Here is an 18041-nt window from a genome sequence, read left to right on the forward strand (position 1 = left end):
AATGCAGGGGAGTGACATTGGCCAAAATTATATTTTTATATTATGTGCATGTACAAATATATAAGAACAAATCCCATCATTATAAAAAACTATAATGCACCAATAAAAATTGTGGGGGGGACTGTAATGCTGGGATTTGAACTCTGTCTTGCTGCTCCCAGAGTTCATAGCCCCATTCTCTGCTTCTAGGCTCTGACCACCCTTAAGCCATCCCTTTCTCCCACATGTCCATCCTACTCTGTTTCACAGTACTGAACCTGGACAAGTACATGGGGCTGCACAGTGGTTCTCAGCTCTGGCTACACACTGGAACCACCTGGGGGAGCTTTAAAAATAGGATGCCTGCATCCTGCCCCTACATGCCCTTAAGTAATTAGTCTGGGGTGACATTTTTAAAGAAGTTTCCAGGTGATCCCTTTGAGCAGCCAGTTTCCCTAGAAGCCTCCACAGCTATCATTCTATACCATCTTTACAAGAGCCTTGTGAGAAAGACAAGAAGTTGGCAATAACTATGTCCTGCTCCTGAAGAAACAAACTCAAGAGGCTGAGGCTCCTGAAGGTAATAAGATCAGTATGGAATCCAAAATTCCGGATGAACAGCTTTGAGTCTTTGTCCAAAGGGCAACTGCTCTACAGGGGCATATTTCAAAGGAAAACAACAGAGTCAACAAGTGAAACTAGTAGCTTAATTTCTTCTGGACATTAAGTCATTTGTCACTCCCATTGTACACGTGTAAGAGGGGGTAATACCGGGTTCAGCTATAAGACCCCACACGAGGCCAGGGGATTTCAGGGAGGGAAGCAGGGGCCTTCCACTCCCGGATAGTGTTGCACCTGTAGAAACCAAGGCTAGCCAGAGAAGAGAGGGCCTTATTTCTCTCTCTACCCATGATTCCACAGCAGCTCTTCATCATGGCCCCTGGGGCACAGGCTAAGAGCGGCCTAGAGAAGTCGAGGACCTAATACCGCACCCTTCCAGGTCATGTCTCGGGTGGTACAGCACACTGTCAGGGTCCAGCTGCGAGTCTTCCTTGTATACCCAACACTGAGCCCAGTACAAACCACTAACTGCCTTAGTGGTTTGTACACTAACAAGTGAGGAGGGGAGGGGTGGTCTCCCACCGCTGGAAGAAGAGAGGTCACTGCCCACCCTTGGGAGGCTTGGGGGACGTTGCTGCTCACATCTGATGGGCGTCACTGCTCACAGCTGTGGGACGTCACTGGCCAACGTTGGTACTTACGGGACTGATTCCCAGTTGTGGACAGTACAGAGGCCACCTTTCACACCTGGGACCACCTAAGGACCACTGCATATATTTGGAAAGGCTATTTATTCTATCCTTGAAGATGCCACAGGGGGACCCAGCAGCTGCAGGCCCTTGGCAAAGGGGGCGCTACCATGGCAGAGGACCCCTTCCCGCTCCAGCCCCCCGTAAAATGCAACAATCCGAGGCAGTACTCAGGGCGCATCCCAGTCATGACCGAACAGAGGGCGGCCACACCCCTGGGGAGAAGTCGGGTGGGGACCGCAGGGCGAAGCTCTCGCAGTCCAACAGCTCGGCCCAAGGTTTCCGCAGCCGCGGCCCTCCAGACCACGCGATCCTACAGTCCGCCAGCCCCACGGACCCACGAAAGAGCAAGGGGGCGGCCTCGGGGCGGCGGGAAGGNCCGCCCCGCAGAGACAAGATGGTGAAGGAGACCCAGTATTATGACATCCTGGGGGTGAAGCCCAGCGCCTCCCCAGAGGAGATCAAAAAGGCCTATCGGAAGCTGGCGCTCAAGTACCACCCGGACAAGAACCCGGATGAGGGCGAGAAGGTGCGGGGCGGCGCGAGGGGGCGGCGCGGGGCGCTGGGGTCTTCTGGAATTATTCAACCCTGCAAGACTCTGGGCTGTGAATTATTGAAGGCGGCGGGGAACCCGAGCCGCGTTGGGGAGGCTGTTGCCAGGCGCCGCTCCACCCGCAGCTGGGCCAGGCCGGGGCCAGGCGGGAGGTGGCCCGAGGCCGAGGCGGTGCAGTCAGTGGAGGGCACTTGGCGGAGCCCCTGCTTGCTAGGTTGAGGATGCGGGAGGTCCAGGGGCCGGAGGGATTAGTATCACTCTTGAACCACTGCACAGCTCATTCATTCCTCCATTCCTCCACAAGTGTTTGTGGAGCCCCTATCCACCGTGTTTGCCAGACCTGGGGGAGGCGCTGGGATTGACCCGTGGGGTCCCTGCTCACATGGGATTTGCGCACATTTCTGTAGGAGAGGCAGCCGCAAACCCAGAAAACAGGCACGCATCCCCAGAAGTTGTGTGCTTGCTGGGCACCACCGGCTTTGAAGTATTGCTGTGCTTATATTCCCCACGGATACATAAACCCCAAGGATGAGGTTCTTGATAATGATTGGGTTTGGCCAGTGAGCCTACCTCCTGCCTGTTAGCTGTCAATCACCTTTTCTGTATTAAGGATGAGAGATCTGTAATTTGTCACATCCACCTAAATGCATATTTCAGGTTTCCTGTGGCACATGACCCACAGTTGACCATAAATACCAACAATATGCTGAAAATGGTGTGCATATTAGAGATCTAAATTAAACTTTTTCATCCTGTTAGCAGAAACGGACATTCTGCTTGTTTTCCTAAAGGAGAATATGATCCACCTGTGTAGATAACTTGAAGGATCAGGCATTGCAAGTAAAGCTTGTTGGCCTTCCCATCTCTCCCTTCACTTCTTGTCATTTTCTTACAAAACTTTGTATGCCCCTGGTGGGTCTTGGGAGTGGGTGTGTTGTAGTAGCTGATAGCAGTGACAGCTGGGCCACTTTTGAAACCACCAATCACCCAACTAGCATTTAGACCTGTGGAAATGACCAAAATACCTGTCTGCATTCCTAATTCCAAGCTGGAGCAAGCTTCTTAAAGAAGGTTGGCTGGGTGGCAACAGTGATAGAATATTTATATTTAGCCACATGTGCCGAATGTGGCTGTCACAAGTTGAAAATGCTTCCCTGTAAGACCATTTGTCTGTTACCCACTTGCGTTCTTGTCTATATTTAGGTGGCTTACTGTAGCTTTTAAAGTCATTGACTTTCTACATGCTGTCGGTGATTCACAGACTTGCTCTCTAATTTCACTGTAGTCTGTTGCTGACAGTCTCCTTTAAGGAGGGCTTCTCGGCTTCTAATTTCATGTTTCAGCCATCTCACTAATAGCAATGTGAGGGAAAGCCTTCTGACCCTGGTTTCAGGTCAAATCTCACAGTGCTCCCAAGAGTAGGTTTATGGTGGTGTGTATGCTGTTTGATATGAGTGTGTTTTTGGTGTTCTGAAGCTTCTTTTTAAAAACTAAAATTAGACTTGCCCTTTACCTGTGTGTAGCTTTCACCCTGAATATACCTGCCCAGGATGATTATTTGCTTTGTTTGAAACTAATATTTATTTATAGCCATGCCCTGAATTAGTGTCACATAAATGAGGCTCTTAGCAGTGAGGTCTAGCAAGGTCCCTCTGGGTTTGTTTTTTTTTTTTTTGGTAGGGGGAGTGTTTTTGATGTGCCCACTGCCAAGAATACTGTCCCTTCCCTACCTTTCATGAAGGGAACAAAACCTTTTCTTTTAGTTCTAAGCTAAGACATCTTCCAGAGGGCTGTCTCTGACTCACAGATTGATGCAGTGGCCCAGTCCTCCTCCTCATATAATGATGATTACTTGTTTGATAACTACCCACTACCTCTAGATGTGCCATGGAGGTGCTGTAGTGTTTGTCACCTGGCTGAATGAATAAACAATGTTATGAGAAGAAATGTATTTTAAAATATTCTAAGTTGGAGGAGAGAGATACCTATAAGGCACAGGTTGGAAAGGAAATTGCAGTGAAGGGAGATTGGGAGGCCAGTGGACTTTTGATTAGAACTCAAAAGGGATGGGGAGACTGTGGACACAGTTAATAGAAATTCTGCTGTCAGGTTCCCCAGAAAGGGCTCATTCATTCATTCATTCACCAACTACCTCTTGTTTTGGTACTACTGTGTGCTGGGTACACTGTGCAGATCTTCTGTTTTTTGGTGCAGTCTATATGTAGCCCTTGTCCACTTTATCGACCACAGGTGAAACCTTTTTATTTTTTTCACCTGTTCTCACTGTATTATTAATGTCTGTTCAAAAATAGATTAAGCCAGTCCTTTTCCACCTTGCTGTGGGCCAACTGAGAAGGCCATTGGGGTGTTGGTCTTTGTTTTTTGCCCTGTTGTCCTGTGTTGCTAAGCATTGGGCAGCCTGTGTTTGTTGTCAGATGCTTTGCTCTGCATGGAGTCTGTACTTGCTTCTCTGTGGCTGATTTTCTGCAAGACAGGGTCGAGAATGGCAAGTCAGCAAAATAGTCCCTTTTAGAGGAGGTGTATCTTTGGCTGTTACCCTGTTGAGATGAGTCTGGTCTTTTAATCAATTTCATTGTAACACTGAGTTTGAGTAATAGATTTTCAAGGTAAAAACTCTAACAGTGCAGAAAGTTTCACAATACAGAGGAAAAGCCACTGAGAAAACACATCCTGATTACCCTTTGAGGGTTTCCAAGAAGATTTTCACAGAGTGATCATACATAGTCATCCTGGTATATGAACTTTTTTCACTCTCTTTCCTCACTTAAAATTTTATCATACGTACTTTTCCAAGTTGCTGTGTCATCTTCAAGGCCATTTTTCCCAAGTTTGTATAGTCATTCCTTTAAGGTTCTGTGGCCAAAGACCATAGTCTGAAAAGTGAGCTGGTCAAAACCCCTAATCTCCCACTGGGAGGAGAGGTCCAGACAGGAGCCAAACTAGACCCTGGAGTGCTAGTGCCCTAAGGGTAGGTGGGAGGGCTCACTGCTGTCAGCTGGAGGCCCCTTCCCATGTGACATCTGGCCTTTGATTCAGTGTCCTAAGCGACAGGGCATTCCTTTCCCATTCTTAGATTCATCTATTAAATCCAAGTATCTTGGAAGTATCCAGGTATTTGATGAGAGTTTCTAGTTCCTGTGGAGCATACTTCCATAATCCCTGACCTATACATACAGGCCCAGAAACTCATTAGGGGCAGCCTGGCCTACTTGCTTTCTGATCTTCTGAACCAGGCACCTTATCCCTATGCCTCAGTTGTTTCTTTTCTTTTCTTTTTTAACTAAAGAAAGGGATGATTGTGTATGATACCTATTTCTTTGCAGAAATACCATGAGAATTAACATATCTGTCATGTGTATGATGCTGATGTCTTTTTAATTTTTTCTTTTTAGTTATACATGGACACAGTATCTTTACTTTGTTTATTTTAATGGGGGGCTGATGATTGAACCCAGTGCCCCACATGTGCAAGTGCCTTGCCACTGAGCCACAACCCCAGCCTGATGCTTAATTGTCCATCAGACTTAATTGTCCAGTTTTTTTTTTGTTAGCTATTACTTATTGGCTTTTACGTATTATTTATTAGATCTTGGCCAGGAATCTGTATAATAAGGGATGACCTAGTATTTCTGTCAATTTCTGTACTCTTTTCTTCATGGCACATTCTTCCCCCGGTATGTTTTGTAGGAATTATGTGCTCTCAGACTAAATTGTAGTTTCCAGAGGCCAAGTCTTAACCTCATTTATTAATTTCTGAATTTCCAGAATTGAGCCATTCATTTAATGAATATTTATCAACTGTTGTTCACATAGCAGACATAGTTGCAAGTTGCAGGCTCAGGGATGCAGCTGTGGGCAAAGCTAACAAAAATCCTGGTCCTCATAGCTTGCATTGCAGTGGGGGGTACAGCATAAACAATACATGGTAGAAATGTAATATCATGTAGAAAAATGAAGCAGGGAAGGGGTTGGGAGGACCTAGGGTGGACTTGCAGTTTTAAAGCTGGGTTGTTGGGGAGGTCTCCCTGGGAAAGTAGACTTTGGGTGAAGACTTGAACAAGGTGAATGGGGGAGGTTGTGCTCAGCCAAGGGACCATGGGGGCACATGCTGTGAGTAGTGATAAAGAACAAGGAGGCTGGCAAAGCTGAAGCAGAATTGAGGGTTGGGGGGTGGGCAGGAGGAGAGAAAGGCAAAGTGTCAGTTTGGGTTTCTAGGTGATAGTAAGGACTGGCTTTAATCCCAGTGACCTGGACCACCTTGGGGAGGTTTGGGAGCCAGATCTCTGATCTTCCAGAGGTGATCTGTTTTTTCCTGGCTCTTGGTACCCAACCTGTGATTGACATAGTTCACTAGCTTGGATAGAAAACAGACTGAAAACTGGGTGCAGTAGCACACACCTGTAATCCCAGTGGCTCGGGAAATGAAGGCAAAGGACTGTGAGTTTCGAGTTAGCTTCAGCAAATTAGGGAGGCCCTAAACAACTTAGGGAGACCATATCTCAAAAGAAAGAAAAAAAAAAAAAAGGAAAGAAAACAGACTGAAAGCTGGGATGAAGAGGTTGCTGTCCAGGCATGAGAAGACAGGCTCAGCCATGGTGGATGATGGTGTTGGGGAGAAGGGATAGAATGTGCATGTTTAAGTATTCTGATTTTATTTTAAAGATGCACAGTGAACACTTGCATATTCTTCGCCTGGCTCAACCAGTTATAAATAAGCTGCCGTGTTTGTTTAATCTCTTTTATTGTTATTACTGTTGGCTAAAACTTTTGCATATGTCATAACCATTCAGCACTAAATACTTCAACATGTTTTTCCTAGGGTCCTTTTCAGTATCTATAGTTTACAATTATCAAATGCAAGAATTACCCCCACTTGTTCCAATAATGTCCTATTTAGTCATTTTTTCCCTTGTGTAAAATCCACTCCAGGAGCACCCACTTTTAATTTTCCTGTCTTAGTTTTGGAGAATTCCCTGGTTCTTACCTTACCAATTGAATTCCAGTGACAAATTTTGGGCAAGAATGCTACACATAGGGTGTCGTGTCTGTCATGGGGTACTAGAGAGACAAATGTGAAGTAGTGTCAATGGGACTTGTGGGGAAGAGCAAGAATCTGGCCTGTGGTTAAGTGCTCACAGATGTCTGTGGTTGAATATCATGTTTGTAAACTAGTTAAATGATTCCCATGAGCTGAAGGCCATCATAGCTCTTGGAGTCCTGTGCTGTGCCTAGTTACAAATGAAGCCCTAGCCAGTCTTGGGTCACCCAGCCAGGTTCCATTTCCTCCTGTCAGGTGCAACCAGAGTGGGAAAGAGACTTTTCCTCCCTCCTGCGTTCTGTCCATATTCCTACAGTGTCCCTGCCACCAGTCCCTTCATAATGTTTGTCCTGTGTGTCCCACTTTACAAAGGCAGTGAATGAAACCAGAGTCCCAACAGAGAATGTTCGGACTTGAACTGAGTTGAGGGGCCCCTGGGGTTGTTTTACATTTTCTGTGGTGCATTTGCTTAATAAAACAACTCAAACCTCTGCTTTCTCTGCCTCTCTTTTAAAATATCTCTCTCTTCTTTTTTTCTTTTAAAGTTTAAACTCATATCCCAGGCCTATGAAGTGCTTTCAGATCCAAAGAAAAGGGATATTTATGACCAGGGCGGAGAACAGGCAATTAAAGAAGGAGGCTCGGGTAGCCCCAGTTTCTCTTCACCCATGGACATCTTTGACATGTTCTTTGGTGGTGGAGGACGGATGGCTAGAGAGAGAAGAGGTAAATGCTTTTAAAGAAATGTAAGCAAAATTTTTAGTTTCCAAACTTGTACATGTTGCTGTAATCTGAATGGCTCATGCTTTAAAATAGTGCAATTGTTGTGTTTGGGGATCGTTAACTTTAGTTTATCACTTGTCTAATATGTAGGCTACTTGGATCCCTTATTATATTTAGTACTTATCTGACACTCTTCAAACAACATATGAAGGAGCGAATGGGGTTGTGGATAGAAAAGAAGAGATCAAGTAGGCCTGTAATATCAGCTACTGGGGAGACTGAGGCAGGAGGATTACAAATTTGAGGTTGAGGTCAGCCTCAGCAAGATCCTGACTCAAAGTTAAAGGACTTGGGATATAACTTAACAAAGGTGTAGAGTGCCCCTGAGCTCAGTCTCCACTATGAGGTGGTAGGGAGTGTCAAATTCATTTTGCTGTCTCTGCCTCTCTTGTGGGGTCAGACACCAAAGTGCCTGAGAGACATAAATGACCCCTCCTGAGGTTGCTGGTGAAGCCTCTACCAAGAGTGTCTTGTCAATTCCCGCCCACCCACCATCCCTGTCTCTTGGTCCCGCCACCTGAGCCAGACCTGTGGGCCCTCTCATTCTGGTTGTTGGGCTCAATGGTGCTTAGTGTGGACTCATTTTCCCAGTCTGCTCAGGGGGTTTTCTGGGTGCTACTTCACATTTTATGTTTTAAAATCCTTATTAAACAGACTGTCAGCCTTTCTTTTCAGGAAAAAAAAAAAAGCAATATAATAATCAGTTAGATCCCCAGGCAGTGAATGAGGGACTTTAAACTGAGTGGACGCAGGCCACAGTTTTGGAGTTCCAAGGTTTGCTCTTGTTTCTGTACATCTCACTTCTTGCCGCCTGTGTGGGCTGTCACCCCGATATCTATAGTCTATGACATCTAGCCCCCTCCCCTTGTCTAGTTCACTGCTGACAGTCTGTTTGGATCTTGGAACCAGATAACTAAGCTTTTGCAATAAGGAATAAAATCAGAAGAAATGAGCTCTGCATTGGCTCCAACAAGTGTGGTTCTGGTCAGTGAGAGGCTCCTGGAAAAATGAAGCTTTATTTGTTCTCACGTTATAATTGACTTTGAGCTTTAAAAAGCTTGGGCGTAAATTCTGTGAACACAGTGTACTGAAAATCACAAAGTGTTTATTAGGAAAAAATCCCTCCCCTGTCCTCTGGGTATGTTGCCTGCTCATATAATCGACAGTGTAGACGTGATTAAAACCTTGGGTTTTTCTTGTCCAGCTCTCTCACGTCTTGAGATGAAAAACTTCACGCCCTTAATTAAGTCATCTCTCAAAGTTGACAGCCAATAAACCCGGACACCTTGTCCCAGTGACTGCAAGAACTTTGGCAGCAGGGAGAGTCTGTCTACTGTCTGGCCTCATGAACTAGAAGAACATGAGAGCAGACAGACTCCCACCTGAGGACCAGATGCCCACGGTCCTGAACGAAGAAACAGGATTTAGGCAGAGGAAAGAATTCCAACTTGGCCCCAGTTGACAGAAGGGCTTGGAAAGTAAAGAGCTTGGTGCCCAAGAGAGCAAAAGGTCCAGAGCCTCTGGTTGTCACACATTCATCTATGAGGATAAGGCTTCTTTCGTGGGGAGGACTCAGTCAACCAGTTTCATGGGTTAACATCGCCTTCTGTTTCTCAATTAGTGATCTCTCCCTATCCTCATATTAGAAAGTCTTTTTGTTGATCTCTATAAATGTTTGAGTAATTAGCTCATAGCCAGACAGGGCGTTATTTCTTATAATTGGCAGAGGGCCAGAAGGGTGGATGCCATGATGGAAGCCTTGAATGGCCCAGACTCAGCTATTAGTGCTGGAGACTTCTTATAATCAGGGGTCATGTGGGTAGATGTTAATACGGTGGTATACTTCATATAATATTACTAACTGTTTTTTTTCCTCCCTTGGTAAGGCAAGAATGTGGTACATCAATTGTCTGTAACTCTTGAAGATTTATATAATGGTGTCACAAAGAAATTGGCCCTCCAGAAAAATGTAATTTGTGAGAAATGTGAAGGTAAAAATTAATTTTTGAATGATTCTCATAGTTCTTATCCCTTGCATCTAGAAATAAGTCAGCTTGTATCATAGTTAAGAGAAAAACTAATTTATCTTCTAAAATGTGAGGGTCAAGCAGAGTTTACAAACAGGTTACCTGAATGTTTTATTGGAGCTGCACATTTATTTAATATGTTGACAATTATTTCAAACATTTTGAAATGAAGACAGCTCACCTAAACTGGGGGTTGGCAGAGTTTCTGTAATGAGTGAGATATCAAATATTTTAGGCTTTGTGGGTCACACAGTCTGTTGTAAATACTCCACTCAATTGCTAGAATACATAAATGAATGGACATGTCTGGGTTCCAGTAAAATTTATTTTGTAAAATCCAATAGTCTGGGCATCTTATCTTAGTTAAATGTAAATTAAATTGGGCACCTTAGTTAAATGTAAATGAAATTGACATAAATTTTAAAAATCAGAATTTCCAAGTCAAGTCAAATCTGGTGTCCCCAGACCCATGTTATCACACAAAATATTGGCTGAGCTGGGTAGTCGCTCCAATTGGCAGAGCTTGCATCCTTCGGTCTCTGTAGCCCCGACCTCCTCATCCACTGGTGGGCATGAGTGTTTTTGTACCTAAGAAAACACACATGATGAAGCTAAGGTAATAAATGTGGATCGACACAGCCAAAACCACAGTTGTTTGAGATTAGATATCATCATCTAGATATTATTACTTGATGCTTGCTAGACTCTTACAGACTCTTCCACATTGCTTTTCATGGTTGTGAAGAGTCAAAATCCCAACCCAGTGTTTATGGGTCACTGCCCTTCTGCTGTGTTGCTGGGAGGGACTGCCGTAAGGGAAGAGCACAGCTCTCACTCTAGTCATTCCTCCACTCCTAGGTATTGGTGGGAAGAAGGGATCAGTGGAGAAATGCCCACTGTGCAAGGGGCGTGGGATGCAAATCCACATCCAGCAGATTGGGCCAGGCATGGTGCAGCAGATCCAGACTGTGTGCATCGAGTGCAAGGGCCAGGGTGAGCGCATCAACCCCAAGGATCGCTGTGAAAGCTGCAGTGGTGCCAAGGTGGTCCGCGAGAAGAAGATTATCGAGGTACACGTGGAGAAAGGTGAGACTGTACAGAACTAGCACTCCATACTGGCTGGAAGTGCTACCTAATGCCAATTATGGGGCACATGGGTTAGGTGTCAGGGATGTGGGATACGCCATGTCACATATTTAAGAGAGATTAAGGTGTGTCAGAATTCCTCCTATTTCCAGGTCATCTTCTCCTGACCCTGCTTGTCATTATTTCATCCCATGAAACTCGCTAAAGTTTTCTTGCTGAAGACAACCTCTTTTTAAGGTTTTTCTGATGTTGTGAAAGTCTTTCTTTCCCAGATGTGTTTAGTTGTCTCTACATTCCTTTGCAATTTTTTGGAATGTTTCTCCTAATGATTTCTATTGCCCATTAGCCACCAGAGCTTGTGAAGTCTTTGTAGCTGCGTGTTCCTTCTCCCCACACTTTCCTTCTGATGTATCAGATCCACCCAGTACTATGCTATCCCTTGATATTCATTTTACCTCCTGCCATCATTTGAAGGCCAGTTACAGTCCCAACTGTTTTCCAAGTATTCTCTGGTTGTTCTGTGGCTTTCCAATCCAACAAACATATCAGAGATGAGACCCAAAGCCAAAGAATCTAACCCCAGACTCTCAAAGGTGTTGTTAAAGCCTTTTCATTTAAACATGCCTGAACTCTGTGCCTGTGTACCCAAGCATTAGAAAGGGGCAGGCTAGCTCCCTTGTCCCGGTAAGTCCCCAGAGCCATATACTATGTGTAGCATCAGAAAGTTGGGTGATTAACTTATGCTCCAAGTGCAGTCTCAGTTTGGCATCACAGGGCCTGGGGCTGGGGAGTAGGGAGTGAACCAGACGGAGAGCCTCATTTTTCCCTCTCCCTGCTGCATGTTTGGCCCAGGGCCCTCTTTTCTGGGTAATCCCAGTATTCCATCTTGCCCCATGCCCATGCAAAGTTGGGAGATTTAATGAATAAAGAACCCCCAGAGGACTCTGCACCCCTTCTTCAAAAGCTTTGAGAAAGCATGGTTTTTATGAGAAATGGCTAATCAGAAAGGGGTGATGTTTCATAGGTATGAAAGATGGGCAAAAGATACTATTTCATGGAGAAGGAGATCAGGAGCCTGAGCTGGAGCCTGGTGATGTCATAATTGTGCTTGATCAGAAGGATCATAGTGTCTTTCAGAGACGAGGCCATGACTTGATCATGAAAATGAAAATTCAGCTTTCTGAAGCTCTTTGTGGCTTCAAGAAGACGATAAAAACACTGGATGAGCGAACCCTTGTTATTACATCCAAATCAGGTAATGTTGCCAATGTGTTTCCATTGTGTGTGGGTGGTGTAATAACCCAGCACATGAGCCGAGTTTCACATCTAAGGCTGACTTTTGTTATGAAAGTTGTTGTGACTTTGTTTTCTCTAACTTGAAAGTCATCACTAATTACTAAAAATTTCATGATGAGGGGAAGCCCTCAGAGCTGGAAGAAATCTCAAATAGGAATCTTGGGGGTCTAAAATCTTAGTTGGAATTTGCTACATTTCAAACATTTTTTGTGTAATAAAAAACAAAACTGATGATAGGAGCTCTTTTTCTATCTAGTGGGATTGATGCTGATTGACCCACATGTTCCTCTAGCTTTTATATTGTCAATTACATATGAAGACATTTTAAAGTAGAACTTTCCTGGAAAAAAAAAAGAAAAAAAAACAAACCTGCTAATCAGCTTATCCCCAGAGGCTTCCACAGGATCTGCCTGTCCACACACACCCATGGGGAGCTAAAGGAAGCTGCTTGAAGAAGGCACCTGTGGGTGGGAAGTGGTCCTGAGGGCCTGGGCTTGGCCTTCTGGCACCTAAATAGATAGCAGGGTGCTCTGCTCCTGGGAGGGTTGATGTTCACTAAAGATCAGGATGTTCACATGTGCTCCATAGCACCTGCCTACAGGGGCTGAGAGCTAGGGAGAAGCCAGTGCTGCTCCAGTCCGCTCCTGGCCATCATAGCTCTGCCAGTGTCCATCTAAAGGGTAGTGGGGTGGGTTCACGACTGGATGGGAGGTTCCCAGTTGATAAGCCTGTCCATGGCAGTGGTGGCTGGTGATAAGACTCTGCAGTCCATTGGAGGGGGCACAGTGCACCTTCCTGGCCAACTTTCTGCACCTTTTGTGCCTCTCCCCATTTTTCATTTCTCCTCTCTGAATGCTCTCCTCTTTATGGCCCTGTGCTCTTTTTCTATCCCTTTCCCCTCGTTCATTTTTCTAGTTCCTCCTTTTCTGGGGATAATATGAAATTGAATTATATTTCTAAGCCTTATCAGAGTTTGTGTTTTTTTTAAAAAAAATTTATTTCAAAAACAATTTCAAACTTAGAAAAATCTGTATAAAAATAGTACAAGGCCCACCCGTATATAACTTGCCTGTTAACAGATAAGTTTGATTTGATTTTTCATTTGCTCTCTGTGAGTATATATACATGCATACACTTACTTCATCTGAAAATGGCAGAATGTGCTGCAGCATAATACAAAGTTTGTGTGGAGTTTAAAAATTAAATACTTTCCTTTATAATAGCTCTATTCCATAGCCCTCCCAAGGTGACCCCCCAACTTGAGGAGAAAAATTGAGGATCACAGTTCACACCTGGCCCTAGGCCATTGCTTGTAAACAAAGCCCTGCCTAGCCCCTAATGTTGTCACAGCCCTGATTCCAGGCCTCCTGAGAGCCCAGGCTGGCAGGCAGCATCCCAGTGCAACTTTGGAAGAGCCCATCTTTGGCCAACACTGGACGATGTGAGGTTGCGTCAGCCCACCAGAGCTCCCTGGCACTGGGCCCTGCTGCCTCTCAGCTGACCCCAGCCCAGGGAGTTTGGAGCCAAGCACAGAAGTGAGGCTACTGAGTACAGAACCCTAAAGGGAGGGGAGTGATAAATCCCAAGAAAGCAGTTCCCCTGCTTAGGCATAAGGAGGGGCAGGATATCCAGAAAACTTTCTGCTGGAGATATTGGGGGGTTTTGTTTTTTCTTTGTTCTCATCCTTTGTGCATGTCCTTTCTTCTTTCCTTTTCTTACTTTGGCTTATTTCTTGTTCCTTCATATCCTCCTCTTAATCTTCCTCCTTTCCTCTGGGATTGAACTGCAGAGGTGCTCGAGTTGGCTTGAGCTTTGCTGAGAATCAGGAGATTGGGCGGGGGTGTGGCTGGTGGGGGGTGCTGGCCTGTGTTCTGTCCCCAGCACCACCAAAAATCTGTAGTGATGGAAAAACTTAGGAGCTACACAAGGGTGTTAGTATTGGAAGGGCCTGACTGTGGTGTCTTCCTTCTCTAACTCTGGTTTCCCTGCTTTCCAGAAAGTGTGGGAATTGGGGCTTGAGACTAGTAAGGAGTAGGACCTGATAGGAACTAAGAGACAAAGCAAGTGTTTCAAAAACACAATCACCAAGAATGCAAAACACCCAGCAGCCTTTCAAAGCTTAAGAGGTCACTGTGCTGCACAGGCAGTGACTGTGGGGGACATGTCTGAGTCAGAGCCCTACCATGAGTGACCTCTAGGATAGAGTCATGGGCACAGTGTATTTTTAAAAACTTGTATGATGTACTGTAAAGATTTCCTCTGGAAGAGATTTTGCTTTTTGAGTAGTCCCCTTCTGTGACCTATTGTTTTCCAAGGGAGGAGGCTGCTTGAATAAATTAGAGTTTGGCTTCCTCTCCACCTCGTCCCTGTTTTTTTCTAACATTTCTTTGTTTTCACTACTGAGATCAAGAGCCCACTTTCAGAGGCCCTTTGGTCCCTCTCCTTTTCCTTGCTTGGGGAGAAATAGCATTTTTAGACCTGTGGGAAAGGCTTAGTGCTGGGTGTGGGATGCTGAGCTTTCGGGATGCCTCTTGAAATCTTGTCTGGAAGAACCAGCAGGTGCATTTGAGACCTTTCCAGCTCACCAGTGAAGAGCAAGTGTTTTGGAACCAGGAGGGGGACAGCAGTGACTAAAGCCACCTTGGGAGTTCCCTCCCCAGGAACCTGGTTGTCACCTGCAGGTGGTGGGGGCTGGTTGGACTTCCTGCTGCAAGCTTTGTTTAAGTCTTGGGAGCACTCATCTGCTCATGGTAGGGATGTCCAGACCACCTGAAGAGGCAGGCGGGCAGGTATCAGCCCCACCTGAGGCACACTGGGGTGTTTTGACTTCTAGTTCCCTTTTTTAACCTCTACCTTAAGATGGAGGCGTCAGGATGTTGCTACCTTGACATACTGCTGGAGCCCAGAATGGCAAGAGTGGGCCAGTCCCATTCCCAAGCCCTTACCCAGTGCCTGACTTGAATGAGGCCTCTTCTTTCACCACCGCTGCACGGCCTCTAGGGCCTGCCCAGCTTTCCCAACAAGAGGCCAATCAATCTAGGCCTCCTCTGTCTCCCTGTTTGATAATTAAACCTTCTCTGTGGCAGGTGAGGTGATAAAGCATGGGGACCTGAAATGTGTGCGCAACGAGGGAATGCCGATCTACAAAGCTCCCCTGGAAAAGGGAACTTTGATCATACAGTTTTTAGTAAGTGCACTTATTTTACCTCATAGTACATAATATTAAATGCCTTACCTGAAAGGGTAAGAAAGCACCACCTGTGTCGCCCCTTACCCTTTACAGGTAGTCTTCCCTGAAAAACAGTGGCTGTCTCAGGAGAAGCTTCCTCAACTGGAAGCTCTGCTCCCTCCCCGGCAGAAGGTGAGGATCACAGAGGACATGGATCAGGTGGAGCTGAAGGAGTTCAATCCCAGTGAGCAGAACTGGCGCCAGCACAGGGAGGCCTATGAGGAGGATGACGATGGGCCCCGGGCCGGAGTACAGTGCCAGACGGCATGATGTGGCATGACTTGGCACTATGCAGCGTGGCCTGGCCAGAGTAGCACGTGATGAATGTAAAGTTGGCACAATGAAAAATGGCATCGCTTTAATGGCCTCGTGTTTGGGGTGTCCTGTGTATGTGTTCAGCATTCTCCATTGCTGAGTGTCTTTTTGGTTTTTTCTTCTGTTTTTCTTTTTGGTTGTAATTTAAGTTATAGCTTGATTTATATTTAAATGTTTTAAGTGTAAATCACCTCTAGTCTGCATATGGAATCTCTTTATTTACACTTCCAGGACATTGGAGATGCCAGTGACCACAATGACACTTTGTGCTTCTAGTGGCTTTAATATAGTGTGGTTCCACAGTAAAGCATAGCCCAGAGAGCAGCACTCAGCCCCTAGCAAACTCCCAAGGCACGAAGTGGGTGTCCTGGCCTATCTCTATTCTGATTTTTCTCTTTTCCCTCCCTTGTCAGAGTTAGAGGGCATGATCTCAGGGCTGCTAATATGACATTTCTGAATCTAGATTCCAGGTGAACCTCTTAAAGAATAAAAGCACACATGTGGATTGGACTTGGCTCCCATTCCTGGTTCACATGGAGTGGGCTGCACTCCAAAGTTGCAGGGCCCACCTAGTTCCTACTGCTGTGTGCTCTTAAGTGTCTGATCATCTAGGAAATTTTCTGAGCTTTCCAGGCCCTAGTGAGGACGAACCAGTGTTTTAAGTGATGTGCCGATGTAGCTGTTTGCCTGTGACCCCTGCACCTTGTTCTTTGTGGTTTTAATGATTTTCTGTTGACAACTTTTGCAATGTTCTCCCACCAAAGTGCTTACTTGTAAACTAACCCTTCCATGTGCCCAGCAGCCTCAGTGCAGCAGAAGCCAAGGGAGAATGCTGGTCATTTGGCCCTGTGGCACAACACATTCTCCTGTCTGGTGACCCTAGATGACCTGAGGGTCTGGAAAGGCATAGAATGTCTCAGTATTTTCCACCTCATTTCCCAGATTCAGCTCCTTTCCAAAGGATCATTCCTTTCATTGCACAGCCATACTACAAAGGGCTTCCTGCTCAAGTGACATTTGCTGAGAACTGCACTAAGTTCTATTAAGAACTAGTCTGAATGGACTACCACTGTAAATGATAGCCTGTTTAGAGGAACAGTAGTCATTACTTTATTCCTGGCAGGTAAACTACACTTTGAATTGGAGTTACCTCAACTTTTAGCCATTACTATTCATTTCTTTTCTACAAGTCATGAATAAAAATTGCTACCTTCTAAGCTGCTGGGCTCAGAATCCACCCTTATTTGGTTATATGGTACTTGAGAGTTTGTCTCAGAGCAGGGACCTCCCCTACGAGGGTCAAAGGCCTGATCAGACCCAAGGCAGGCAGGGCAAGCCAGCTTGGATGGACCAGGCTCCCAAAGAACATTGCTGGCTAATGAGGCATAATTTGTTCAAAGTACAAAAAGAGCCCCCCTATGCCCACTTTGACCATTGGCCAGGACAGACTTAAAATCATTCTTTCAACTAAGCCTGTGTGAAAATCAGTTTATAAATGGACCACGACTCCAGGGTGTTGTTTCTGCGCTGTGACTTCCTAATAAATTATTGCTAGAAAACTACTGTTTAGTTGGTGATGGAGCAAAATTACAATCAGCTCCTCCTTGTTATATAAGTGGAATCTGGAGGGTGTTGCTTAAAATTTTATTCCACCTGTACATTTGTCACTTTAAAATTAAAATTGAGCTGGTATGAGACAAGTGGTTTTTGTTTTTCTTTTTTCTTGAGCACCCAAATGAATGGTGGATTAAGTGCCAGCTTATGTCGTGTTGCTGATTCAAGGAACAAGGTTTTCTACTTCATGGGGCGTATATTTCGGGGGTAAGGGTGAGTACAGATGTAGGGTAGTGATAGCTTTGGTGAAGAGCTAGAGTAATGGAAAAAAGGGAAGAGACCTTTCTGGGGAGCCGACATCTGAGCAGCCCCCAACCAGTGAGGGAGCAGACCTCTGAAGGCCCTGGGGAGGACATGTAGGCAGAGGAAATGGCAAAGACAATATGATTATGGGAGGGTGAGCATGGTAGAGGCAGGAGATCGAGCAGGGGCCCATGAATAAAGAGCACAGGTTTCATTCCGAAAATAGGGAGCAGGGAGGAGTGGAGGAAAAGTGCATGGCTTCACAGGCACATGAAGATATGATCAATAAAAAGTAACAGGCATCAGCATGTTAGCTACTTAAACTTTCCCCATTAACATGCAGAGCAAGTCTCAAGCAGACTGCTGAAGAGAAAAGCCTGGTACTCGGAGGCGAGCCCTGAGGCAGCAACAGAGTTCAGGTATATGGGCACAGTCTGGAGCCTAGGCACTGCAAACACAACAAGAACACAGCCTGTCTTCTGACACCTACTGGCAAGCTATAGACTTCTCTGAAATTAATAGGAAGAAGGGGGGGGGGGGGAAGGGG

At 45.5% G+C, this 18041-nt stretch overlaps 1 protein-coding gene across 1 annotated transcript; it reads left to right on the forward strand.

Moving 5' to 3' along the window:
- The first annotated feature begins 1526 nt into the window (after positions 1–1526).
- On the forward strand, positions 1527–17334 carry Dnaja4 (DnaJ heat shock protein family (Hsp40) member A4). The gene is made up of 7 exons (XM_015480356.2): positions 1527–1818; positions 7447–7627; positions 9571–9675; positions 10570–10797; positions 11822–12052; positions 15180–15280; positions 15377–17334. The coding sequence occupies exons 1-7, from the start codon at positions 1687–1689 to the stop codon at positions 15590–15592; spliced, it is 1194 nt and encodes a 397-aa protein (XP_015335842.1). The 5' UTR covers positions 1527–1686; the 3' UTR covers positions 15593–17334.
- Positions 17335–18041: the final 707 nt, after the last annotated feature.

The sequence above is a fragment of the Marmota marmota genome, unplaced genomic scaffold (genome assembly GCF_001458135.2).
Source record: "Marmota marmota marmota unplaced genomic scaffold, marMar, whole genome shotgun sequence".
Classification (NCBI taxonomy): Eukaryota; Metazoa; Chordata; class Mammalia; order Rodentia; family Sciuridae; genus Marmota; species Marmota marmota.

What these genes read in the sequence shown, in the direction of transcription:
- Dnaja4 (XM_015480356.2), top strand. Translation starts at nt 1,687, where the DNA reads ATGGTGAAGGAGACCCAGTATTATGACATCCTGGGGGTGAAGCCCAGC. An exon ending in TGTTATTACATCCAAATCAG is followed by an intron (nt 12,053 to 15,179) that starts GTAATGTTGCCA and finishes TCTCTGTGGCAG; the next exon opens with GTGAGGTGATAAAGCATGGG. An exon ending in CTTTGATCATACAGTTTTTA is followed by an intron (nt 15,281 to 15,376) that starts GTAAGTGCACTT and finishes TACCCTTTACAG; the next exon opens with GTAGTCTTCCCTGAAAAACA.